Source organism: Gadus chalcogrammus, chromosome 1 (genome assembly GCF_026213295.1).
Source record: "Gadus chalcogrammus isolate NIFS_2021 chromosome 1, NIFS_Gcha_1.0, whole genome shotgun sequence".
NCBI lineage: Eukaryota > Metazoa > Chordata > Actinopteri > Gadiformes > Gadidae > Gadus > Gadus chalcogrammus.
The window spans coordinates 25,442,112-25,469,135 of NC_079412.1; the positions used below are offsets into that span (position 1 = coordinate 25,442,112).

The 27,024-nt window shown below is 41.9% G+C and overlaps 2 protein-coding genes across 6 annotated transcripts in view; both read right to left on the reverse strand.

The window, feature by feature from the left end:
• The window catches only part of LOC130391653 (NADH dehydrogenase [ubiquinone] 1 alpha subcomplex subunit 4-like 2), a 4,256-nt gene extending 4,173 nt beyond the window's left edge, over nt 1-83 (reverse strand). For 2 of the 3 annotated variants that reach the window (XM_056601889.1, XM_056601883.1), the window contains exon 1: nt 1-82. This exon is cut by the window's left edge and continues 96 nt beyond it. The gene's annotated coding sequence lies outside the window, so the exon portion shown is untranslated. The other variant, XM_056601896.1, reaches the window with a different exon arrangement.
• A 6,350-nt stretch (nt 84-6,433) lies between these two features.
• On the reverse strand, nt 6,434-26,337 carry LOC130388684 (uncharacterized). 3 transcript variants are annotated; one of them, XM_056598167.1, is made up of 17 exons: nt 25,772-26,337; nt 25,440-25,481; nt 20,145-20,175; nt 19,819-19,852; nt 19,340-19,453; nt 17,580-17,693; nt 17,093-17,203; nt 16,678-16,788; nt 16,255-16,329; nt 15,929-15,966; nt 15,138-15,785; nt 12,548-13,225; nt 10,623-12,420; nt 10,048-10,224; nt 9,764-9,937; nt 9,548-9,594; nt 6,434-9,379 (listed from the first exon to the last, which is right to left on the reverse strand). In XM_056598167.1, exons 2-17 carry the CDS (start codon nt 25,470-25,472, stop codon nt 8,835-8,837), a joined length of 4,728 nt encoding a protein of 1,575 aa, XP_056454142.1. In that variant the 5' UTR covers nt 25,473-25,481; nt 25,772-26,337; the 3' UTR covers nt 6,434-8,834. The 3 variants fall into 3 exon arrangements, with proteins under 3 accessions (XP_056454142.1, XP_056454134.1, XP_056454126.1); XM_056598159.1 differs by lacking the exons at nt 25,440-25,481; nt 25,772-26,337 and having other exon boundaries at nt 20,145-24,227; XM_056598151.1 differs by lacking the exons at nt 25,440-25,481; nt 25,772-26,337 and having other exon boundaries at nt 19,819-20,199.
• Between the last annotated feature and the right edge of the window lie 687 nt (nt 26,338-27,024).

Consider the following 27,024-nt stretch of genomic DNA (forward strand, 5'->3'; position numbering starts at 1 on the left):
TTGAACTTAATTATTCTCTGCTTCTGAGCAGTATGCTACACATCAACCTTGGATCTGAAACAAGACCTGTTGCTTTTGCTGTGAAGGAGGGGTAGGCTTCTGTTGAGCAGAGAGAGAGAGAGAGAGAGAGAGAGAGAGAGAGAGAGAGAGAGAGAGAGAGAGAGAGAGAGAGAGAGAGAGAGAGAGAGAGAGAGAGAGAGAGAGAGAGAGAGAGAGAGAGAGAGAGAGAGAGAGAGAGAGAGAGAGACAGAGAGAGAGAGAGAGAGAGAGAGAGAGAGAGAGAGAGAGAGAGAGAGAGAGAGAGAGAGATGTAACGGTGGGGTATGGAGAAGGAAGGTAATTTAAACAGATAATTCACCAGATTAGACCCCAAAACAACAGGTGTGTGCAAAAAAAAAAGAAAAAAAAAGAAATGTAATTTCTTAATGAAATCTGATAAGCATCTGTATGATCACACACAAACACACAAGCAGAAGCTCACACTCACAAACATCTACAGAGGAATCCCTACAGATTTCCCTGCTTATGTTGGCTGGCCTCCGCCGGCTCCCGGGGCTCTGGTGTGTGGAGCCCTCAGCTCCTCTGGGAGGAGGCCGGAGGAAATGGAAACGCACACAAGTACTTGAAGAGCTCCGGCACACCAAGATGGTGGAGATGGCCAGCAGGACTGCACGTCATGAGAGCTGTCATAACAGCTGGTTGTTCTTCGCTGGGGGAGCTTGTTATAGCTCATTATTTTTTGTATTATATAATGGTTTTATTATCATTTTAATCGTCATTTGAATATTCTGTGCAGCCGTTTACATTAGTGTTGGTGGGTAATAATCAAGAAATAACTATTGTGTATTTGTCCTGGTTCCGGGATGCATACCCAGAACAACCAGATTAATTTAATTACTTTATCTTTCCTTCCTGTTTCCTTAGTTTGCGTCATCTCTTCAGTACTAGTACTAAGTCATTCAGCACACATATTTAATCCAATGGCAGAAGAGAGTCACACACCTGAACCACTGCATGGACGTGCATCTTCTATGCGTTGCCCCCAAACGCTGACAGTGGTGTCGTTAGTGTGCAGCTTTTTGATTAAGGATGCTTTTGATTAATGGTGGCTGGTAATAATTAACTTCAGGCTTGGTTTTCAGGTTCAAATCAATTAGACGGACCAAGGAGAGGCAGAAGAATAGCCTGGAGATGTGAGGAGGGCATGGCTGAGGTGCTTTGATATTAATAACCTGTAGCAGAAGGGGGCTGCAGACTTCTTGATTGGCTGATGGGAGCAAGTGGAGGGGGCTGCTGATTGGACGGCCCATAATGATAAAGAAAACCGTTCATAAGCTACCTCTCCAGAAACCCTCCCATCTGCAAGCTATCGACAAAGGGCGAAACAACTTACAACCCTTGCAGTGTGCTTTTTGCACTCTTTTCAGCCGGTATTGATTTTGTTATGGTGTTGTATTTCCATGTGTCTGCGGGGATCAAGTAGATTCACTGTAGGAATAAATGCAGTAGGCAACTATCTCTGTCTCTAATTCGCCCTCTATCCATCTGGTAACACATCTATCACCACCTAGTTCTTTCCTCCAGAAAAGCAGCTTACTCTCCAGTGTCCTTGTTGACCTGGCGGCTGGAGAGGCAGCAGCTCACTGTTAAGTCTTCCTATGTTCCGACCCTCCTGGCCGACTCTTCAGCCGGGTGTCAGGGCTTATAGGAATGCAGTAAGGGAAGGAACATGGCACAGAGAGTTGTTCAGAGGTGGCTGGGTGTATGATGGCATCATGGCAAAACTGTTTGTTTTGTCTAATTGGGATCAATTCCATTTTCTGTATATCCTGAAAATAAAAGATATCCTTAAAATAAATAAATTAACTCATCATGTACATTGCAATTCAGTTATTTGAAATGAAGAGACATACAAATGAACTTTAGATGAGTTTAGAATGAGTTCACATAAATCGGGAACACCATGTCTACCCAACCATACCCAAACTACCAAAATTCTCGTACCTCTGATTTTTGGCTTTAGACTTGTGACATCTTCGGGTAGAGCTCTGTATTGCAACATAAATGTGATTTAACACGTTTCATTGAAACGCCACGAGAGGGCAGCATAGACTGCGGAAACGTGCAAGACTGCAGGATTAGATCAACTGCATCGCACAACTGTTGCAATTGTCCTCTGCCGAAGAGAGAGCAATTAAGCCAACAAGTGTAACGGGGAAAGAAAAAAGTAAGTTGATAGCATAAGAATGAACATAATCATTGTATAATTGTAAACCATTTGTCAGTTGATGTAATGAAAGTAGAAATGTAGCCTCAATTACGAAAACAATGTATACCACCCTAATAATAGGATGGTAAATTAAATCAGTGGAATTGGTTAACATTGAAATGAGCAGCTTAACCTATGAAGATAACTTGTCTGCAGACAATGTAGCAGACTATCACCAGAGGTGCATTCAGAATCGGCGAACGTAGGTGAACGTTCGCAGCGAGTGCATTGACTTTAAACAGTAAAATTTGGACGATTCTTAGACACGTTCTATATTTTTATGTTTTAAACTGTAAACAAACTGTAAACAAACAAATGGCGACAAGAAAGGCCATTGTATTAGCTGCAGCCTCCGTGCTAATTGACGAGTATACAGAAGAAGGTCTAGATATTGTCGATCTCGTAGAAAGTATAGGCCTACTGCAGACAAGGAATTCGGACGATTCAAGAATAGAGGGCTACGTCACCAAAGTTGTGCCCACTTACTGCAATGTCAGGTTCAGATCACATTTTAGGATGCACAAGACATCAGTTGAAGTAAGGGTGTAGATAGGTTAGATGAAACGATTTATCTATTGCTTTATGTGTAGGGAAGGAATTAATGTTAATCTCCATCTGGGAGCACATCTCTTGCTGTCCGTGATCCATGTCTGCTTGCGGAGAACTACCTCTTCTGACAGTTTGCCTATGTTCTCGAACGTTTGAAGAAATCGGCACGCTCAACAGAACATGTTTGAAATCGTTCGCGAGCGTTTGCCTATGTCTGCGACTTTGAACGCACCTCAGGACATCAATGAGAATTACAGGAATGCTTTTACGTGGAATCTCCAAAAAGATATTATCCCGAGATGACGGAGGTAAGTCAGGCTGCCGTATCTTCTGCTAACTGGCAGCTCATTAATCTGCTGCAACTCCTAATTGGTCATGACACTAAAGTTGAGGTCAAAGTTCAGTAGGTTGGTAAAAACAGGACTGTACTTTCCGGTTGACCCACGGATAGCGGTCAAAGGTTGTGCATGACAGGCAAGCCCCTTCACCCACACACACACACACACACAAACAAACATGCACGCCTGCACACGCACACACACGTATGACACACACACACACACACACACACACACACACACACACACACACACACACACACACACACACACACACACACACACACACACACACACACACACACACACACACACACACACACATGCATGTGCACAGTGGTAAGATGAGAGGGACAGAAGGAACAAGAAGACGAAGATGAAAAATGCGATGAGGACATGAAACAGATGGAGAACCGTTTATGACTTTGTCAACGATGTGTTAAAAATGATGGTGTGAGTCCACATTTTAATGTAAGCAGAAATAAAAAAAGAACAACACACTTATCTCTCCCGACGTCCACAACCAGAACACTTCAATCGTTATTAAAGACGATTGGTTGTACGTGAGAACCTTAGTGATGCAGAACGCAATTCTAAAAAGCACGGCCTGCTTGACCTTTGGCACTGCTCACAGCAAACATTTATGTTTATGACATGCAATCTTTTTTTGTCTCTGTTCCCATTTCTGTATGTGGTGTGGCCGATCAACAGATTGGGAACAGCTAGGATTGGTTATTCATGAACAAAATGTTGCAGAGTTTGTGTCCGATTAAATTAAGGCTTGTGTGAAACCTTTTTACGTTTCTAAACCGGAAAATAAATTGAATGTAATTTTTCTTTCTGCTGGATTGTTTACCTACTTCTCTAGCGCACACAAATAAATACAGGCATAGACACACACACACATACACACACACACACACACACACACACACACACACACACACACACACACACACACACATGGGCATGCATGTACAAACACATGAACAAAACATTTATCATTTTGACGTAGAGTTGTTGTTCACACGCACGCACGCGCACACACACACACACACACACACACACACACACACACACACACACACACACACACACACACACACACAAAGACAACTTTAAGTTGACCCCGGTTTGGTTAATGTTGGCCCACTTAGGCAGTGTTTTCCCAGTCCAACTGTAATGGATTAGTCCATTAGTGTTGGTGGTAGCCTAGGCTCGTCCCCACACCCTGCCTTTAGTAATAAAGTTTTAGGGAGGTGCGTGTGTGCTTTTGTGTGTTTGTGTTTGTGTGTGTGAGAGAACGTGTGTGTGTGTGTTTGTGTGTGTATGTGTTGAGGCGGGCGGTTATTGTATCATTCACATGTATCAATCAATTGTTTGCAATTCCAATGACTTTAAATGTGTAAAAGGTTCCCACGGTCCCCATTAACAGACCACTAAGAGGCAGGGAAAATAAGACTAAGAGTGGCCACCGGAGTGCAAACATGTTGAACGGACTGCGTTAGATTAGCACCAGCAAGCTTGTAATGAAACAGCCAATAGTCCTTTCCCTGCAGTGTCTTCTATCACTTAATCTGCATCTCCCTTCAAGTTAATATCTTTTCCAGACAGAGAGAGGGGGAAGAATCGGGAGAGACGGGCGATGTGATTGCGGAAAAACAAGTTTGCTTCAAAATGACACTTTTTTTTCTCTTTCATCTCTTCAAACTATTTAACGTTTCCCTTAACCTCTGTCTTTCTTTCACTTTTCTCATAGTTCTTTCTCTCTTTCTTAATTCTCTTTTAAATGTTCCTATTTCTTCCTCTCTTCCGTTTCATTCTTTCCTCCTCCCTTTCTTGCCTTCCTTCCCATTCTTTCACTTGCTTCCTGTGCTGCTCTAATTGCTGTTAAGCGTGCAGCTGCTATGGTTATTGGAGATTAGACATGATGCAGCTCTCATTGTGGAGCCAGTCTCAATATCTGCCTCAAACTGATACGCAACAGAGAAGCTGCCTGGGGGTACTTGGCCTGGGAACTGCCCCCCCTGTTTATGTGTGCTGAACTTCTTCGCTCACCCTGTTATACGTGCTTATTTGTGTGATGTGTATGTATGTGTGTGTGTATGTGTGTGTGTGTTTGTATGTGTGTGTGTGTGTGTTTGTATGTGTGTGTGTGTGTGTGTGTGTTTGTATATGTGTGTGTGTGTGTGTGTGTGTTTGTATGTGTGTGTGTGTGTGTGTGTGTGTGTGTGTGTGTGTGTGTGTGTGTGTGTGTGTGTGTGTGTGTGTGGGTGTGTGTGTTTGTGTCGATGTGTGGAATGGCCATGTAAGGTTTAAGGTTTAGAAAATGACAGGACAAATGAAGAGCCAAACATAGATGTGATGCAGCAGTGAAAAGAAGTCAGTATATTTAAAATAGAATTGGATGAGACAGAAATATAACATCTAAATCAATCTTTAGGCAAATTTATTTATCATTCCAGCAAACACGATGTGCACTCCCGATACGAATTAAGAATCTAAATAATTCTTAACATCAGGTATGCCTGACAAAAAAGGCATACATTGAACATGGGAAGTGTAGTTTATAAAACACAATACTAGAACGGTGGACTGGAACAGATTAAGAAACATTGGGAAAGAGCAGAAAAGGTGTGCAGAATTCAAGGAATCGGCATGCAGCCATGAACTCCATAGGGGAAGAGCAAGCTACTTCTTGACACTTGTGGGGTCAAAGGTTAAAGGTTGGTCATTAGGGACATTAGCTGAATCTGCAGAATGGTTGGGTAAACTGTAAACAGTGCGGCACAGCATTCACACTGATCCACTGATAAGTGAGTCAGTCGTGACACTGCTACCAAATACACTCATACCCAGCAACATTTTGCCAAAATGGATGCCAAAACAGCCAGGGTCAATCGACACTTTAATACAGCCGCCCTGTAAATGTTGCTTTGCATTGATAATAGAGTTGAGTTGAATTGAAGCATATCTACATCTGACAAAGATCAGTCAGAAAATGAAAGTTTGTTATGGCGATATTAACCAGATCTCCAATACTATGATATGGTATGTGGTGCAGGAGGCCAAATTGTTATCGTTCATTATACTAGCACACAACACAAGTTGTGTGCTATAACAACTTTGTGATTTAAATTACTTTAAAGTGATTCCAAGCTCCACATTAAGAGACCACTATGTGTGTGTGTTTATATGTGTGTGTGTGTGTGTGTGTGTGCGCGCGCGCGCGCGTGCGTGCGTGCGTGCGTGCGTGTGTATATGTGTATATGTGTAATAGGTACGAGTGCTAATCACCTGTGACAAGCTGTCTAGTAAAACATCTCTGTCTTGAAATCCTCATGGGGGTCAGCTTATGTCACTATGGGGCCCATGGGAATAAGAGAGCGCAGAAAAGGAAAAGGGGAGCGGAGGACAATATTGAATCCTTTGGTGGTTTACTTGGGGATTCCGGCAAAAGAGAGGTAGGCCCAGGCACTTTCATACTTTCAGAGAAAACTGTGAAGAAATCCTCTCACTAAAGGATCTCATGAAGGTTCACTGCACATTAACAATGTTTTGGTTTCATAGTAAAAAAAAACCTGAATCGATTAATTGATGTATTCATTCATGAGTTAGTGGTCTAGATCTGAATCTACAAGGTGCATCTGCTCATAGCTCCAATTGCGTATGACATTCTAGAATGTTCTCCGGTGAAAGAACCCCAGCCAATGAGCCACTGGGACTGTGGGCTCAGGTTTCTGATTGGAGGTGATGATTTGATGATCCCCACCCATATAGAATCAGAATTCAGATGTGGGGGTCTGAAAGCTTTCGAATGATTGTGGAAATGTTTCAATCTCTGAGGAATAACTAACATGCTGGGTTAAATACCTCAATCCCTGATGTGCCTTAGGATGAATCGACTTGATATGACATGGCTGAAAACACAGATGTGTCCATTTAGGAGCCTGTTTGCAGCCAAATACTTCATCACTTTTGCACTTTTAGTCCTGGCTTGGACAGCATTTGATCCCTATGCGTTAAAGCAAATGACCTAGCTATGTGGAATGAAGTTCAAGAGGAAACACACCCATAGCTAAAGGATCATTCCTGACGGGATAGGCACAATCTACGAGCACGGTTTGACAATAAGCAAAGCGACACTTATTGCTAAGACAGGTGATAAATACTTAGATCATTGCATAGTTCTAATTCACGTGTGTACACTAAGATCAGCCTGGCAAGCTGAGTGCTCCTAAGTGGGCCCTATAGGAACACATTGTTTGGGATGTCCCTTAACGGATGCTTGTTGAAGCTGGCCTGGATTTAGTGGTGTCCAGAGGATACTTAGCTCCTGCAGTTCACTTCGGTTTTCTACAGTCATGTACATAAATGAGCATGTTTCTGTCTATTGATGCACATGCATGTGCTAAATCTGCGGACATTCATAATTTTTGTTTTACTAAATGTTCAATGTTTCTTTTAACGAACAAACATTATTTGTGTTAAAACATTACATTTGTGTTTTCAAGGCTCATCAGCATGCCTTGCGTCAAAGGTTTCTGCTTTCCACTGAGTTTGACCTCCTGTATTGACTGATGGATTAACTGAGGATGATTGAACTGAACTTTTGAATGATTAAAAATGTAAAACAAATGTGAAATACAAATACAATGAGAGAAAAGGCGTTGTGTTTGATCTCACATTTAATCACATTTCCAGACAAGAAGTCAAACAATTGCATTAAAACTGTATAGATAACAAGAAATATAGCCTGTTTCAGGCTGCTTCCAGTACCAACATGCATAGGAATGGTCCTCTTTCTCAATGTCCTCTAAATCAGTGGTTCCCTTCCTTTAACTTTAGGAGTACCACTAAATGGATCACATGGTATGTATCAAAGATTCATGAAAATATAACGAAAACAACAAAATCATAATAATAACTAGAAAATGCATTTCCTGCAGAAAATGCGGTGAGGGCTGTAGTACAAAGTGAGGTTGAAAATATTTTTGAATAAAGCCACATAGATTAAGACATAAAGAAACGTTAAATGGCTTAAATCAAGTTCAAAAGTCTAAATGGAGTAAACAATGTAAAGCCGGTATGAAACTAAAACTGTGATTCTGAATAAAGTTGAAATGACATTGAAATTCCGTTATCAAGATAAACGGCTGAAAATTGATTTAATTACGTCTTAAACAGTTGGAAGTACCAGAGGACGGCTCTGCCATCCTCCCATTGATTCCCATGTTAAAAAAGATAATATTTTAAAAGTAGAACATTCTTAATATCTATCCTTAATATTTGAAAATTAAAAAAATTGAGGAAAGAGATAGGTCCCAAAGTTTGTAGAGAATAATAAAGAAAGAAAGAATAAAACGTATGAAGAACAATAGTTGAGCGCTGCATGCAGCACTCACCTAATGAGCATAGTTAGAAGGCATTTTTACGTTTGAATTTATGTATGACACATTCATGTCTAATAAGCCGGCTAGTTGGCAGTGGTGACTAGCCGTCATATTGTCTTCTTTATTCAAGTCATCTTGAATTTTTTCCTTAGCCGATACAGTGCAGTTTTGAGCCGTTTCAAGTGCAACTTAAACTACCATCAGCCCTCAGATTAAGACTGATATGCTTTTGCCTGAAAGAGTTGATTAAGAGTCTGCTCATTTTAAGATAAACGTTGAATGCGCTTATATCTCACAGAGTGACACATGGCCTTTACCCAACCAGAACCCAGCTAAGAGCTTACGCCCGTCAAACCGAACATTGAAAGTGTGAATATGCTCCTGCTTTTCAGATGAAACATCATAGAACGTCAGCATGCCCCTATCCCTGTCCAGAAACACTCCGAGTCTAGGACCCAAGGGGCCTGTTGTTTTACAGGGTTTCCCGCTCGCTGAGTCTGTCCAAGACTCGTACTTCACTTTATTTCCTTTTACTTTGCCGACCAGACTCCAAGACATCTTATTGGTTCCAAACCCACAACTCCGCCCCTTCCAATCGATTCGACTATCAACCACAGCCACACCCACATGCCCGCTCCACTCGACCTCCCAATAGCAGAGGTCAGGCAGTTCCTCGACACAGAGCACCTGGGGCCTCATGGACGTGCGCTTGTGGTCCGGGGAGAAACCCTCTATGTCCTTGGCCTTCTTTCGCCTTGCTGTTCTACCGTCCTCACTGAGGACCAGTCTCTCGCCGGCCTTGTTCCCATCAAGCTTGAGCTCAATGCCATCTGAAGGACAAAGAGTAAATACAAGACGGTGTTACCGTTGTATCACAATGATTGCTATCTTACATCTTTCATGTCGTATCAATATTCATATGATCCTATAATCCTAAACCAGTAAGCAGAACGTTTGATTATGTTTTGTGTATAGATGTATTCCAGTTGAACACTTACACTTCTTTGGAGCTGGCTTTAGTCTGCATTCTCCCCCGTGGTCAATTCTGCAAAAACACACACAATTAAAACACTATATTACCGATCACACACACACACACACACACACACACACACACACACACACACACACACACACACACACACACACACACACACACACACACACACACACACACACACACACACACACACACACACACACACACACACAACCTGAGTGTCTTCAGACTTGTTTTTGGATCAGCAGCGATGGCAGAAAGCCTCTGTTCTCCAGACTTTTCTGGGTAGTTGTAGCTCAGGTCCAGCTCCTGCAGTTGTGAATGATTGAGCTCAAGCGCTGATGCCAGTGACAGACAGCCAGTTTTTGTCACTTGGCAGTATGACAACCTAAAGCCCAAGCATAAGGGCAAACAAGGTATAATCATACAGAGCTCTGCGTGTGGTCATGTTTGAAGTTTAAATTCACTTATGTGTACAAAGTCACAACATGCACTTACTTGAGAACCTCAAGCCTGCAGCATTTGCTCCTCAGGCTTTCAGCAAGCTTTTCCACTCCTGCATCTTTGATATCATTGTGGCTGAGGTCCAGCACTGTTAGGTTAGAAGAGCTGGACTTCAGGATAGAGGATGCCAAGCCTTCGCAGGACCTGGCAGTGAGGTCACACCTGTTCAGCCTGTAGCAAAAATGGGATAGGCATTGAGGTTCAGGTTCAACACCTCAGAACAAAACCTCTTGGTGCCAAGCTGATATAAATATATCATTCATATAATTTATCAAAAAAATCATAAACTACAGTCTGAAAAATAGAATACCACAGCATATTTTCGAAATAAATGTGCAAATACATTTTTAACCAACATCCTAAAAGTATATAAATATCTCTCTCTCATATATATATATATATATATATGAAAAAGATGCAGATGAGTCCAAAAGCCTTGAAACCCCAAATGTAATACCTGCTAGCGTCACAATTAACTGTGCAAGCCACTGTTTTTCGCTTAGCAAAACTGACAGTATTACCCACACAAAATAAGTAAAAAATTAGCAACAATATCTGGAAATTCTTACAAAGCTGTTTTGGCGACTTTCACTAGGGGGAGCATTCCTTCAAGAACCTCCTCTGATTTGACGTATTTTTTCAGATCAAACACATCCAGATCCGCATCTGATGTCAATAGGACAAACATCAGGGCGGACCACTGTGGTCGTGTGAATTTTTCAAACGTAAGGCTTTGTTTCTGAAGGTGGTCCTTTATTTCCTTCACTAGAGAATGGTCATTGAGCTCGTTCAAGCAGTGGAACAGATTGATGCGCTTTTCTGCATTGATGTCTCCATCAATCTTTGTCTTGATGTACTCAATTGTGTCCTTGTTGGTCTCAGGCTGCTTTCTTCCTGCCTGGCTCACCAACAGATCATGCAGAGGCTTCTGGTTTGTCTCCAGGGAAAGACCAAGGAGGAAGCGAAGGAACATGTCCCAATCTCCATTGTCGTTTTCCAAAGCTTTGTCCACAGCACATATGTAGAAGTCGGATTGGCCTCCGACTGTAATAGCAGGCTCAGTGAGCACATTTTCCCCTGTGTTGACGAATGTGACAAAGGCATAAACCGCAGCAAGGAACTCCTGAATACTCAGATGGACAAAGCTGTACAGGTTTTGCTTTATCAGATCATAACTCTCCATTGAGTTCTGTGTAAACAGGCCAGAGTAGACTGCACATGCTGTGATGTCCATTTCACGTTGCTTTAGGTCCTCTTCTATGAAGACCAAGTTACCCCTCTTCAGCTCCTCATATGCCAGCTTCCCCAGGGACAACACAGTTTCTTTGTTTTTCTTGGTCCAGTATGACTCTGTACCATTGACGTCCTCCCTTTTCTCAGCACCACCCTGGAATTTTACAATGCTCACTTTGCACTGTAACAAGAGGAAGCATATGTACATGTCGGTCAAAGTCTTGGGCATGTGCTGCACGTTCTCCTCGCTATGCATCAAGTCTTCCAGCACAGTGGAGGTAATCCAACAGAAGACTGGAATGTAGCACATGATGTAAAGTGCCCTTGAAGTTTTGATGTGGGAGAAGATTCTCTCGGCCAGCTCTGGATCGTATCTTTTTCTGAAGTATTGCTCCCTTTGGAGGTCATTGAATCCACGGACTTCGGTAACCAGGTCGATGCACTCCGGAGGAATGTTTCTGGAGGATGCGGGCCGCGCAGTGATCCAGAGCTGTGCTCCGGGAAGCAGGTTTCCCCTGATGAGATTCTTCAGCAGGACGTTCAAAGGTGCTGGCTTTTTCATGTCCGACCAGTCCATAATTTCACTGAAATTAAGATCCAGCCGACACTCATCAAAGCCATCGAGTACAATAAGGATTTTGTAATTACGATAATTTGTGATTTCTGATGTCTTCATTTCGGGAAAGAAGCTATTTATAATTTCTTCAAAGCTGTGCTCTACAGTATTCATCAAATTCAGCTCCCGGAAGGGAAATGTAAAGAGAAAATATATGCCCTGATTGACTGCGCCTTCCGCCCAGTCCAACATGTACTTCTGTAAAGCCATTGTCTTTCCACTCCCTGCAATTCCATTTGTCAGAACACTTCTTATTTCTCTATTTTGTCCTGATTTGAAGATGTCATGATGTTTGATTGCCGTTTCCTGTCTACCACTTTCAAATGATGCTGCTTGAACCCGCCTGCTTTCGTTCTGACCAATGACATCGTCACTCTCGCCCTTTATGATGTATAGCTCTGTGTAGATCTCATGAAGAAGAGCTGACTTTCCTTGTTGGGTGATCCCTTCGGAGACTCGTTGAAACTGCTTGATCAAATGATCTTTAAGTTTCTTCTGGCTTGCAAAATCCGGCTTTTCTGAATCGAAATAAAATGTGAAGGAAACAAAATGGATTTAGTGCACACTTAACATAGTGGATTGTTGATCATATGCTGCTTTTGGTTTTATAAACATATTAATCAGTATTTACATCCAATTGCTTACCTCGTATTACTGTCTGTCTGTCGATGAATTTAGAGGGGATTTGCTTGGCTTCCAGAGGCCTGGAGAGTATCCAGAGAAGGGCAGACGGAAGCAGATTCCCCCTGATGAGATTGGAAAGCAGCCTACTAACAGGGGCTGCCTCTCTCACATCGCTCAGGGTTTTAACACTGTCGCCAAAGTCCAGTGGAAGCCCATCCAAACCGTCCAGGACAATTATGAGTTTATACTTCTCAAAGTCAGATATTACAAACTGTTCAGTTTCTGTGAAGACGTCGTTGAGGAGTTCTATCAAGCTTTTCTTTTCTTCTTTGAATTTAGATAGTTGGTGAGAAGTTAGATGGAACACAATTTCTGTGTCCGGTTCCATTCTCGATACTAAATTAAAAAGTCGGGTTTTGCGTGAGGGGACAGCTCCTGCCCACTCTCTTGTGAATTTCTGTGCATGAATGGTTTTTCCAATGCAAGCATCTACAATTGTTAGAACCGTTTTTGATTCTTTGAAAATATCAGCTACAGCATAAGATATTGCCTTGACATTCGACAAAGCATCACTGCTCTCCTTTTCAATGTGTTCAGTGTTACTTGGGTTGGGAAGAATCAAATCTTTGTTATTTTGAAAGTCATTAGTATACCGTTTCTTCATGCTCTTGATAAGCTTCTGTCGTCGCTTCACAGAGTCTAGAAGAAATGTACAGCGTAAGCAGAAATGTTAAGTGATTACTGCATGTTAGAAGTATAGATTGATGATAGATAAATGAAAAGATGTGTGGATAGCTTATATATACTGTATAGTAGGGCTGCAAGATTAATCTTCAAAATATCGCTGTATTGATTCTGAGCTCAATTCTTTCTTGTTACTGTATGACCATGATTCTAGCGTATTCGCATTTTTGTGGCATCGACCATGAAAAGTAACAAAGTGTTTAGCAGAGCACTGAGAACAGGGAAGAACTCTTTTGACTGACACAAGAGTTGAAGCATTGGTGATTAAATTGGTGTGGGCTTAACACGCCCCCTGCCCTACGCTATTTTATATTATAACAAGTTAATTAGCTCAGAATTCAGATTTTTCATGGCAAAAAATAAATCCTGCACGGTTTTTCTGAATTGCCAAGATACCTCAATCATTGTGTAACTGTTGAGTGTGATATGAGTGATATAATGAGCGATGGTGCATATAAAAAGCACCACACACAGGGACGCGGGAAGTCAGTCTGAGTGGGGGGTGCTGAGAGAGTATATATAATGACGTCATAATAAATGCTGCGTAACATCCAATGTTTACAGAGACGAGATGACGGGTGACGTCACATTCAGGGCTCCGTTATTCACAAATGTTAGCAAGTAAACAATGTACAAATTAGAGTCAACTCGGCTGATACTGTGCTGAATTTCACACACTAACAACATGCAGACAAGCTGTTGCGGTCCGGGATTATACACAGCGTTATAACAAGGATTCAGGAGGTTATTTCTAAAGGTTTACAAAGGAAAGTGACAGCAAAAGAAAGCCTTAATTTTCATCAAGAGTTACGAGTTGTCTGATATGAGGAAAGTGACAATTTCTCAGACAAAGTGAACCAGAATCAAAACGATAACATTCTACGTGTCTATTAATATGGCCAGCAACATTTTACACCAGTTTTAGAATGTTTTGCACTACAACAGATGTTGAACACCAACATGCTTATGTAAACTGAGCATAGTACCATATTCAGCTATGGACAGATCACATACGGAATGCAGGGAATTGGATGTCCGGCTGGTGTTTTGATCGCAAAGTTTTGCCTTCTTGGGGCCAAAAAAAATCGGAAAATACTTATTTTCTGTGACACGTTGCGCTTGTAACAAGCTAGACTTTTTCGAATTTTCCCGTCGTGCACATACCATTGTTCTGCGTTGTGCGTCATAGCCTACGTCAGCCTACACAGACAATGTCCTAAATAAAATGAAATGCTAATATGATAAATATAACAAAAAGGGTGGATGTCAATAATTTCATGAAAAATCATGTTGTATGATAAAATTCTACTCTAAAAAAAAAAATATTGATTTGTTCAGAAAACGTTCTCACTTGCAGTTACAGCCAGGGACCGCCAGGGGTGTGCCACAGCACCCTAAGCACCCCCACTTGCTGCGTCCCTGGCCACACACCGAAGCGTTATACTATAGGTGTCCGGAAAACCTAACCCTCAATCGGACGCGGACATTAAACACATCGCCGCTCAGGCGGAGCTGCACCAGCTACACCAGTGCAGGAATTGATCCTGGAAAACGCTGCAATGTCATTAGATCAGAACGAGCTTTCTGTCTGAACAACCCCAAAGTGCTGAGGTACTCCAAGTCGGAAAACATGAGTCCATTATTTTTGGCCACGGAAGGTCTTAGAAAAAGGTACACACTAACACCCACTGCAGGTGCATGGGCAGCTCCCCTCTAGCTGACTTTGGGATGTACATGTATATAGTTTGACATTTTCCTGACAAAAGATTCAGTAGGTGTGCATTGGATATATTCCTCTGTATTTCGTCATTTTTTCCAGAATCGTGCAGCCCTACTGTATGGATCGATGGATAGATGGATCACATACCTTGACACTCAGTCACTCGGTCAATGAACTCAGCGGGAATCTTATCAGCAGCTGAGTGTTGGGTTAGAATCCACAGGCAAGCAGACGGCAGTAAATTTCCCTTGATGAGGTTTGTCAGTAGCCTGTCCACAGAATCTTTCTTTCTGGTGTCAGTCAAGTCATTCTTGGGATCAAAGTCAAGAGGAAGTTGACACTTATCCAAACCATCAAGCACAAATGCTATTTTGTAGTCTTTATAATCTGATGTTCTATGTTCACTGTCTTTTCCCAATAAATGATCAAGTAGTTCCTCCAGACTTTCAATTTCTGTTGATTGTAGTTTCCCTAAATTGATTTTAAATAACATATCAATTTCTGGGTAAATCCTTCCCCTTCCCCAGTCCAACATGAGTGTCTGTGCCTGAAAGGTTTTACCAATACCACCCAACCCCTTTGTTAGCACTTTTTTTATAGAGCCTTTGGATTGAAATATTTCATCATATGTAGTTTGTCTTGTGTCCTTGGCTCCAGTTTGGATCTCTCTACCTCCCTTTTTGTCTTTCTGCCCTCCTGTGATGAACAGGTCAGTTTCAATTTCCTCATTCCTCGGGCGTATCCCGTACTCATCGATGATTCTCTTCTTAAGGTTTTTTGTGAGCTTGTCCTTGGCTGAATAAAGAGATAAGATGATACAACGATTTGAATGCGAACGAGGGAGCTATAAAATGTTGCACTCAGAAAAAAAGTATGAAAATAATTGATAGCCAAGGACTGGTGATTCAATTTATGTTTGATCTAAATTAATGTCTTACCTTTTTTCTTGGCAGCTTGCTTTAATTTTCGTTGAATGCTAGGGATGACACACATAAAAAAATAAATAAAAATGCATTCCAGACCAGATCATAATCTGCCACATCCAATCCATACAAGTAATGATGTAAGCCATCAACCAACATACCCACCTACCTAGTGATTCTACTTAATCAACTAACTATTTATGGCTGACTGTCCGCTTAGCACCCTTCCACACAGTGGTAAAGCTTTTGATTGACTTCTTGAAAAAAAAACATTGTATGGTGCATTTTATTGACCTTATTGTAAAAACAAAGATTTATTACTTTGCTTTAAAAATCCTCACCTTTCCTCAGATTCTCCATTGTTAAAGTCTAGTACTTCATCCTTCACAAAGGCATTGCTGGGACGCTCATCTCGGCTACATGAGACAAGAATAGGGGAAATGTTTTACAAATGACTGATTATATACATCCCCACATAGATATTTGAACAGTGGAAAACTGATACAAAACAATTTAAAACTCAATTAAAGAGGGAGTCATTGATTTTTGAAAAAAAGTGGGACCAAAAGGCATCCATAATGAAAATGGTATCTCCTGAAAAAACGTACAATAGCTTCAGGTATATACCCCCAATATTTACAATATACGATCACAATTCATTTAAATGTGACAACCTATGTAGTCATGCATCTGTACCATCAATATGTGTACTTCAATGTGTCTTCCAACTGAGCAAATTGCACAATATAATTTTATATCCTCACCTGGGCCCTTCCGCTGATTCTCCTCTCCTGAGGTCTGGTGGATGATCAATGGAGCGGTCACTCAGGGAGAGACCGCTGGGTGTAGATGAGAATGCTCTCTGGTTATCTAGGCTACATGGAAACACAGGAATGTGAAAACAGTGAAAAACTGCTACAAACAAAGTAAAACCCCATTAAAGAGGCATTCACTGATTTCTGACCACAAGATGGCACAAAGGCTGCAATCCTGAATATGCTACAATAGCTTAATTTCATTATTCCTTATAATTATTATCATCATTTCTGTAACGACAACAGTTGACATTTTAAATGTGTAACTATATGTGCTAATGCATCTGTACCATCAATAAATCCAATTGGATACAAGTGTCTTCCAACTGAGCATGTTGCACAATATAATATTACATCTCCTCACCTGGGCCTTTCCACTGATTCTCCTCTCCTGAGGTCTGGTGGATGATCAATGGAGCGGTCACTCAGGGAGAGACCGCTGGGTGTAGGTGAGAATGCTCTCTGGTTATCTAGGCTACATGGAAACACAGAAGTAAAACATTAAAAATGTTAATGTTTTACAACTGAATTATCCCATACATTTCAGATATATTTAAACAGTGAAAAACTGCTACAAACAAAGTAAAACCCCATTAAAGAGGCATTCACTGATTTCTGACCACAAGATGGCACAAAGGCTACAATCCTGAAAATGCTATCCCCTAAAAAAAGTACTATAGCTTAATTTCATTATCCCTTATATTTATTATCATAATTTCTGTAACGACAACAGTTGACATTTTAAATGTGGAACTATATGTGCTAATGCATCCGTACCATCAATAAATCCATTTGTATACAAGTGTCTTCCAACTGAGCATATAGCACAATATAATATTACATCTCCTCACCTGGGCCCTTCCACTGATTTTCCTTTTTTGAGGTCTGGTGGATGATCAATGGAGCGGTCACTCTTCATGGAGACGACGCTTAGTGTAGGTGAGGATGCTCTCTGGTTATCTAGGCTACATGGAAACACAGGAATAAAACATTACAATTTTTAATGTTTTACAATTGAATATCCTATACATCCGAAAGATATTTGAACAGTGAAAAACTGCTACAAACAAAGTAAAACCCCATTAAAGAGACATTCACTGATTTCTGACAGCAAGATGCCACAAAGCCTACAAAAATCTTGAAATTGCTATCTCCTAAAACGTACAATAACTTAATTTCATTATTCCTTATATCTTTCATCCTAATTTCTGTGACATTTTAAATGTGGCACTATGGGCCCTATCTTGAAACCTGCGCAATTTACTTTCTACACCGACGCATGCATTTTGCTAGTTTGCACCCGGCGTAAGGCCGATTTTCCCCCCAGCAAACCTGCGGCACTAAACTTGCACCCTGAGAGGCGTGATCCAGCGCAAATGATACATCGTACTATCTTACAGATCGATAAAGCAGTTGCGCAACTGACCGACAAATACCTGGTCTAAGTACACTAGCGGATAGCGCAGTTGGTGTTGCTATTTTGACGTACCATGGCAGGTCGGAACTGCACAATTTTTTCCATAGGGGCTGCATGAATGAACACTGTAGTAGGCTATGCCATGCGTTAAAATAATAATAATAACAATGATAAACTCGAGCAAAGTTGGCTATATCCCAGCCTTCCAAAACAAAATCATGTTTTAGGGTAAATGATAACGTTAGTTAAATTATTTGGGAAAGAACAGCTGATACAGCGGTAATAAGTTATATTCAAATCAATGCATCTGCAAAGACCGTACAGAAAACACATATGTTCTTGACACAGACATCGTGTACAAGCCCATAACTTTTAGGATTGATGAGTATTAGATCGTGAGAAAACATAGTTTTACCTCGAGTGAGTGTTAAAAAGAATGAGGTGCGTGCGTCTGCATCCATCTGTTTAAACACACGCAAACTAAACACGTAACACATAATACAGTCCATGGCAATGTGCATTAACGGGGGGACACATGCATATTAGGAACACAAGTCGATAATGTATACAATACCGGTAAGAAACTATGTTTGTCAATGTATTGCCGCATATCATTAAATAGACCCACAGTTGCGGCCACAGGACCGCATATCATATGTGTGTTAAATTTTCTTTGCTGCAATTTACATGACGACTCAGTATTTCGGAAGTTGTAGAAGAAAATACTATTCCATTTGTGAATTAGGGCATTTTATTTGGCCATAAACTGAGCAATTTGAAGTTTGAAATTCATGTGGTCATGCATCTGTCTCATCGGAGACTGCAGACGCGCTGTCAAAATAACAACTCGTCAGGTTCAAATGCGCTCATGGCTCTTAAAGGGGATGGGAGCTGGCACTCATTGGTTTATTGTACGTTACGCCCAAACCACACCTACGGGTAATTAGGCTACTTCAGGGCAACCCTTTTTAGATTCGCGTCGGGCGCAAGAGTCATTTATCCGCCGGTATAATAGCAACAGCGGCAGAGCCCCGCCCACAAAGCTACTTCCGTTTTGCGCTTCTCACTTGCGTTTCAGACCGTTAAAATATGGCCCTATACATTTATTTGCTAATGCATCTGTTTCATCAATATGTCCATTTGAAGTGTCTTCCAACTGAGCATGTATCACAATATAATATTACATCTCCTCACCTGGGCCCTCCCACTGATTTTCCTTTGTTGAGTTCTGGTGGATGATCAATGGAGCGGTCACTCTTCATGGAGATACCGCTTGGTGTAGGTGAGGATGCTCTCTGGTTATCTAGGCTACATGGAAACACAGAAATAAAACATTAGAAATGTTAATGTTTTACAATTGAATATCATATACATCCGAAAGATAGTTGAACAGTGAAAAACTGCTACAAACAAATTAAAACCCCATTAAAGAGGCATTCACTGATTTCTGACCACAAGATGGCAAAAAAGGCTGCAATCCTGAAAATGGTATCTCCTAAAAAAACAACTTAATTTCTATATCCATTTATCATCATAATTTCTGCAACGACAACAGTTGAGATATTAAATGTGGCACTATATGTGCTAATGCATCTGTACCATAAATTCATCCATTTGGATACAAGTGTCTACCAACTGAGCTAATTGAACAATCTACTATTACATCTCCTCACCTTGGCCCTTCATCTGATTCTCCAATGTTGAGTTCTGCCAGAGTCATGAAGATAGATGAAGATACATGAAGAAAAATCATATACATCCCACAGAGACATTTTGGAATTGCTTGCTTCATGATTCCAACAGAGGGGACAGGACACAACATACAATTTACTAAATGTTCATTGTCGCCTTCCTGGTTGTTCAGACACATTTAGAACCAATTTGTCGATGCCGTTATCAGGCGGCCCATTTTGTGCGTGTGTTTGTATGTGGTTGCCCCCCCTGCTATTTTTGAATAAATAATTACATAAAATAAGAACATTTCAATAATTTAACTTACTGAGATTTGTCTCGCTCCCAAAGCTGATGGCCTGTAAATTAAGTGGAACAGGACAAAAAATATATATATATTCAAATATCGATATAAATATTAGTGCATTAAACATTTAATTTATTTTCCACCCCATTCAAACTTTTATTTAATAAATAAAAAAATAAATTCCATTCAATTCAAAGTTGCAATGTGTACGAGTGAGTCTTTGGGTTACTTAAAGTAATCCCTGGTTCTTTTTCTAACTTCGCTCGGTGTTTCACTATGGGAATCGCATAGGCGTGACCTACTACGGAAGCTCCAATCGCACCACGTCTGTCCTTGACAGACAGGTCGGACTGTGCCACAGGGCCCCGCCCCCTGCACTTTTACAGTCGACCCTCCTTCCTCAAATCATTCTATACCGGTTTCTTTCTGTGTAAATGCAAGGTGGGACATGTTGGTGAAACACCTCACTCTGTTATCGAAGAACCAGGGATTACGTTAAGTAACCCAAAGTTTTTTTTCCTACTTCGCTCTGTGTTTCACTGTGGGAGCTATAGACCACTCCCGCATTGCCTATGTCCCCCGAAGCCATGCAAATTCAGCCAGGCAGCAAATATCAGTCTGAGTCTGGTGAGAACGTCTCCAGCATGGCTTGAGTCAGTGTTCCTCATTTACGGATTAGTGGCCCCTCAAAGACGGCTGGCTCACGTCACGGTGAGAGGAATCGCCCTCCCATGGTTCCTCGTCTGTGGTCTCAGGCTACGGTTACATGATGACGGTCTGAACAGAAGACCCAAAAGTAGCGTCGCGTTTGAATTTTTTATTCCGTGTCTAGACAAGCGTTTTCGGGAGGAAATCTGCGTGCATACGATGACGCAAAAGTGTGTGGAATTCGATTGGGTATTCATGTCAGGCGGCTAGGTGGTGCTGTGACACACTATCACACAACACCGCCATGTCTGAGCGCATGAGTAGAATCTTTCTTCTCTTATCTGCGCCGCGAAAACCAAAACATAATTACAGATCCTTCTCTGTTCAGTAATAGCCTACTATCTGTACATATCCTGTACATTTCGTGGAAAGACTCCTGTTAGTTTATTAGAGCTGCCAGAGCAGCTTGACGGTCCGACGCATGGAAATAATCCAACATGTTTGTTTATTTCCCTGTACAGGGGTATGTATGTGACGTAAACGCGTACGCGACGTGAGCAGATCTGAGCAGAGTTTTGCGTCTTGGCAGTGTCGACGGAAACGCTACGGCGGAGCGTATTCAAGTTTTCCACTCTGGAGGGTGGATTCAAATTTTTGCATTTTTAAGCCCCAAAAACGCTGTCACCGTCTCTAAACGAAAGGCACTTTCGATACATTTTTGTTGTTGTTTTTACCCGCAAGCGAACTCGTGTAAACGGGGCCTCAGAATGTGTATTCTAGACTTAAACCTCAGTTAAAATCAGACACTACCAACATTAGGAGCACACCACCTGGGGCACACCACCAACCAAAATGACACAAAATGACACTCTAACATGGTACATTTAATAGATATTGTTGTGGCGATTTGTCCTCAATAAAACAATAACTTGAAAATTAAGAAACCAAACAAAGCAAAGTAATCAAAATAGCCACTGAGGCACAAGGGGGGACAAATCTTACGCAGTGCAGGGGAAAGAGTCAACTGTCCAGTCGTGAATTTAGATTTCTGCAGGTTTATTTTCCGATCTTCCAAGCAAACAAAACAAATGTGCAACAGTGTGAACCAGCAGCCTCACTCCTTTGTCTCTCTCGTACAGCTGGTAAAAAACCATGACCCTTCCCAGTGCCTGTCTTACCTATGCCTGTCTTACCTATGCCCGCCACCTCTATATATAGGCTAGTAATAACTTCAAAACAAAAGCATAAACAAACTCAAATTAACTAATTTATAATAAACGAGTAGGGATGGGAATCGAGAACCGGTTCTTGTTCAGAACCGGTTCCGAGTCAACCGATTCCTTGGAATCATTAGCAAGCCTGCTTAACAATTCCGCTTATCGGTTCCGGTCGCGGCAAATGCATTGTGACGTCACACACACGCTGCTTTGATTTGGTTCAGAACGCAGCAAACATGTCGCCGCCGAGGAAGAATCGCATTGTGCGTTCACACCAAACGCGACAGGGCGACAAGATCCCATACAAAGTGAACGTAGAGACGCGTATAAGGGCGAATTTTTCGCGGGAGAAAACCGGCGACAAGTTTTTGTCGTGATGACAGCCAATTAGCGTTCAACAGCGTGATAACTGAGTGACATGTGTAACGTAACAGCCAATCAGCGTTCAGCCGTCAAACTCATTGCAGTGCAGTCCGGGGTGAACTGCGGCATGGAGGAGAGAGTGATTGTTGCAGTTTGCGACTCCCGGAGCTCTATATATAATAGTATATAATATATTATAATTGTATATATAATATCACGGCCAACAGCTCTGTTGCCTCCGGATGGCCGTAGCGTGGGGAGCTCTCATAGGGATTGGGCTTCTCGGGGTTTGTTTACCGTCATTGCTATGGTTTCCGGTCTTGTGTGTTCCAACGGTTTATTAGGTAGGCCCATCTAATAAATCTCTGTCTAATCAATGCTTCATTTTGTTTATGTCAGTTGAATTTTGTTACAAGTTGAATGCAAATGAGCACTGTTAGCATTCCAAAAGGCACAAGCTCTTACTTGGCTGTTTTCAGTCTGTGTTTTTAGTTGTATGGCACATAATGATGGCATTTGGGCTTAAAAAGCCAAACATATCTTTTTTCGTCTAGACCAATTGATTTGAAAATGTACAATTTCCTAATACTAGAAGCACTTCTGATCAGATATTAAAGAGATTTAATACAAACAAACACATTTATACTTATTTTCTCACCCAATGAGAATCGATAAGAGAATCGATAAGGAATCGGATCGATAAGAGAATCGATAAGGAATCGGAATCGTGAAATTCTGATCAATTCCAATCCCTACAAACGAGAAAATAAACATAAAAGTCATATTATTTTATATTAAGCAAACAAACTAAATAAATGTTTTACTATTAAATCTAAGAACTGCATAGCTCTAACACATATAGTTAATAATATATTTTCTAAATGTAATTATACTCACTAAGTGTGAAACCTGGGCCTGTTTCGATGAACACAAAATGGATATCCTGGCAGGAATGGTAGAAAGACACACACGAAGCTCTTCCTCAACAGCTCTCAGTCTCTCTCTGTTTTAATGTTTGATTACCATTAGGGCTGACCCGAATGCCATTTTTCAGGCTTCGAAAACTCGTTGGTTTTTCCGAGCAAATATTCGAATACTCGTTCCAGAAAAAAACACACATTAATAATCCCTATATACTCCCTGGACCCGATTTTGACAGTATCTGCATATTTTGTTGAATATTTGATAGCTTTTGAACGTTAATTAGTAGGCCTAAGTTGGTTGAAATTCTTTAGTTTTTCCCCGTGAAAGCGAACAGCTGTTCTTCCGTTCCAAATCAGCTGTCCTCTGCCATCTCAGCCCTTACGGGAGCTTTTCAATTCATCCTGAAACGTGCATCTTTTCAGGGAATTTGTACAATAAATCCATAACAAATACCGAACATTGATTGTCTTATGTGTCCATATTATATCCATTACATTGATCGGGTATTCCCAAGACGCTGACGCTCTGCAGCAAGCCAGTCAAAGTTGATTGGCGCGGCGCTGTACAGCGAACGTAAACAAACAACTAAGGTCAGCATTTCGTCAAGTATTACTTTTTTTTCTTAAAAATAAACGAAGCTCAGAATACTGATTTAAGCTTTGAATACTAATTTTCCGAGTAGCCGTTAGCTGTAAAAATCCATAGATTAGCCGCACCGTTATATAAGCCGCAGAATCGAAAAATGGGAAAAAAGGCGTGGCTTATAGTCAGAAAATTACGGTACATTATCTGCGACACTTTATTACAGCACAGACACCCGACAATGGTTAATTAGGTGATATTAAAAAATTCCCACGGTACACCTGACGATCTCTCGCGGCACACTAGTGTGCCGCGGCACACTGGTTGAAAATCACTAAGCTAATGATTTATGAGTAATTATTCCTCATGCAAGATAGTGAAGTATTTCAGTCATCATTCACGCTGGCTCAGAGTGAAAACGTGTGAAGCGTTTGTATTTCCTGTACAACGTAGTGCTTTTTGTCCCTCTCGGCAGTTCATAGACCGGAAGAACATGGAAGCCTCCATGAAGCTTACCCGTCCTATGTAACTACATATTAATTATTCTTCGCTCAGGAGGATAATGGTAGGACCATTCGATTAGAAGCTCTGATTGGTCTAGATAATCACAGCTTTAGGCCCCATCCACACGGAGCAGAAACAGGCGAAAACGATCCATTTTCGTTTAATGCGGTTCAGGAATATCTCCGTAAAGACGGAGTCATTGCGAAACCGCATCGAGCTGTAGAAACGCTGTCGTAAATATTCAAGGCGCTGGTTCTCCACAGAAAAAAGTGGAGCGCATACAGCCTGCGTGCCGTATACAAACATTCAGTCACGAGTAGATTCAACCTGAACAGAAATACTTCTTTATGGACAGTTAGTAATTACATTTATCAAGGGGCTTTATTTAAAGCTACAAAAAGAATACAAATAAAATAATGAATAAAAAATTCAACGCAACTCTGACGTCCCCCAGCTGGTGGGAGGCTAATGGAGTCATCGTTTGCGTTTCAGGCGTCCACACAAATCCTAACACGAAACCGCATAGGTCAAGATAGATTTGAAACCACCTCCGAGGGTGGTTTCAGAAATGTGCGGTTTCGGGCACCATTCGCCGGCTCCGTCTGGACGGTCGGTCGAAACACACAAGGCTTATGTGGTTTCACCAAAAAATCGGCTGCTTGTGGATGGGGCCTTAGTTACCTCTGAGATCCCGAGCCGAAGAGCTCAGTTCTTTTGCAAACCAACTCAGGTGATGTTGTTACTCTCTGCGGTGACAATAAAGCCTTGATCATTCAAACCAAGTCCTTCTCGACCTCTTGTAATTTGTTAGAGTATTAGATTGTGGGTTTTATCCACGACAGTAGCGACCCTTCGCAGCGTTGCTGTAACACAAAAACAACTGTTGTGTAGAACGGAACGCGGCTGAGCATTTCACGTACATAGCCATTGCCCCTGCACCGGGCACAGGAATGTGGCTCTACAGAATGAGGCGGAGGTTGCAAAGCCTTAAGCACAGTATTGGGTCGAAGCATTGCAAAGGTGCCGTCCTCGTTAAGTAACAAGCAGCTCGGGCCAACAGACAGAGCGGCCAACTCACCGGCACACCTGGGCCCTTCATCTGATTCTCCATGGTTGAGTTCTGTTGGAATCATGAAGATGGATGAAGAATTATCAATATACATCCCACAGTGACATTTTGCAATTGCATGCTTTAAAATAAAGTTGTTACAATTTACTAAATGTTCAATGTCGCCTTCCTGGTTGTTCCGACACTTTTAGAACCACTTTGTCGATGCCGTTAATAGGCGGCCCACAGCACTATGCTTGTGCTTGTGTGTGATTGCCCCCCCTGCTATTTTTCTAATAAATAATTACATAAAATAAAAATATAAAATGTATAATATATGAAATATAAATAATTTGACTTACTGTGCTTGTCTTTTACCCCGCCTCTGTCATTTAAACACAGGACCAAAAATATATATTAATCCAAACATTGATTAAATAGAAATAGAAGTGCTTTTTTAACATTACATTTATTTTCAGAACCAATTTAAACATTTATTCAATCAATTAAAAAATGTATTCTATTCAATTCAAAGTCACAATGTGTAACGCCTGATTTCCACCGGGGACGTAAGCGTCACCGCTGCTGATCGCTGCCACTCTAATCAATGAAACCATTCCCAACGGGCGCGCTGCGGAACGTCTCAGCAGCGTCCCAGGAGCGGCGCACCGCGCCGCAGCACCATCATTCCGTAGCACTTCTATTTTTAACGCGAGCCATTGCTGAACCGCGTCAATTTCAACAGAGCAGATCGAGTCGAGCAGGAAGTGAAAAAGTAAAAGCCATAGAGAATTTGTCAATTTTCAAAATAGAACACAATACTCAGCTCATGTAGCCTATCACCAGTGGCGCAAAAAGTGGGTATGCACTATATGCGGCGCATAGGGGCGCCGCACCAGAGGGGGCGCCAAAGCGATGGAAGTAAAAAAAATTGAGCCGGCATTTTTTGTTTTTAACAGCGTTTGTGTAACAGAGGGACGTCACTGATAAGGCGCCCCCCCGCTCCTTCGCCTCCCTCCCCCCCTCCTCCCCACACGGCGCTCCAGTGGGCGCCCCCTCTGTTACGGCTGAGGGTGCAGGCAGGCAGGTAGGACCCAGATGCAGACGGTTTAGCAAGAACAGCACTTTATTTATGCCTAAAGGCTAAGGCAAGGAACCAGGGAACTCAGGGAACTCAGGAGACAACAGGGAACAGGGAACACGCAGGACGAACAACCACAATGAAAGCACAAGGAACAAAGGAAAGACAAGGGCTTAAGTAACAAACACAACGAGGAACAGCTGAGACACATTAGGGGAGGGAGCAGTAATCAACACAGGAGGGAAACACAGGGAAACACACACACCATGACAGTACCCCCCCCTTAAGGGTCGACTCCCAGGCGACCCACGACAAGCAAAACAACGAAGAAAGTCAAACCCAAAACGGGTGGGTGGAGGGGCGCCAGGAGGGGGGAATCAAAAAAAATAAATGGACTGGGGCAGAGCCGAGGGACGTCAGGCGGGCGGCCAGAAAACTGCCCCAGGGCATGGCAGGGAGCCTCAGGCGGACGGCCTGGGGGGCAAGCAGAGGCAGAGTGAAGGCGGAACCCTTCAGGAGGCCGGCGGCAAGGAC

Coding starts and splice junctions, on each gene's coding strand:
- LOC130388684 (XM_056598151.1), bottom strand. CDS start 20,015: ATGTGTCTGAACAACCAGGAAGGCGACAATGAACATTTAGTAAATTGT. Junction 17,204..17,579: donor AAATCAGTGGAAGGGCCCAG/GTGAGGAGATGT, acceptor GTTTCCATGTAG/CCTAGATAACCAGAGAGCAT. Junction 9,380..9,547: donor AAAGCCAGCTCCAAAGAAGT/GTAAGTGTTCAA, acceptor TTTGTCCTTCAG/ATGGCATTGAGCTCAAGCTT.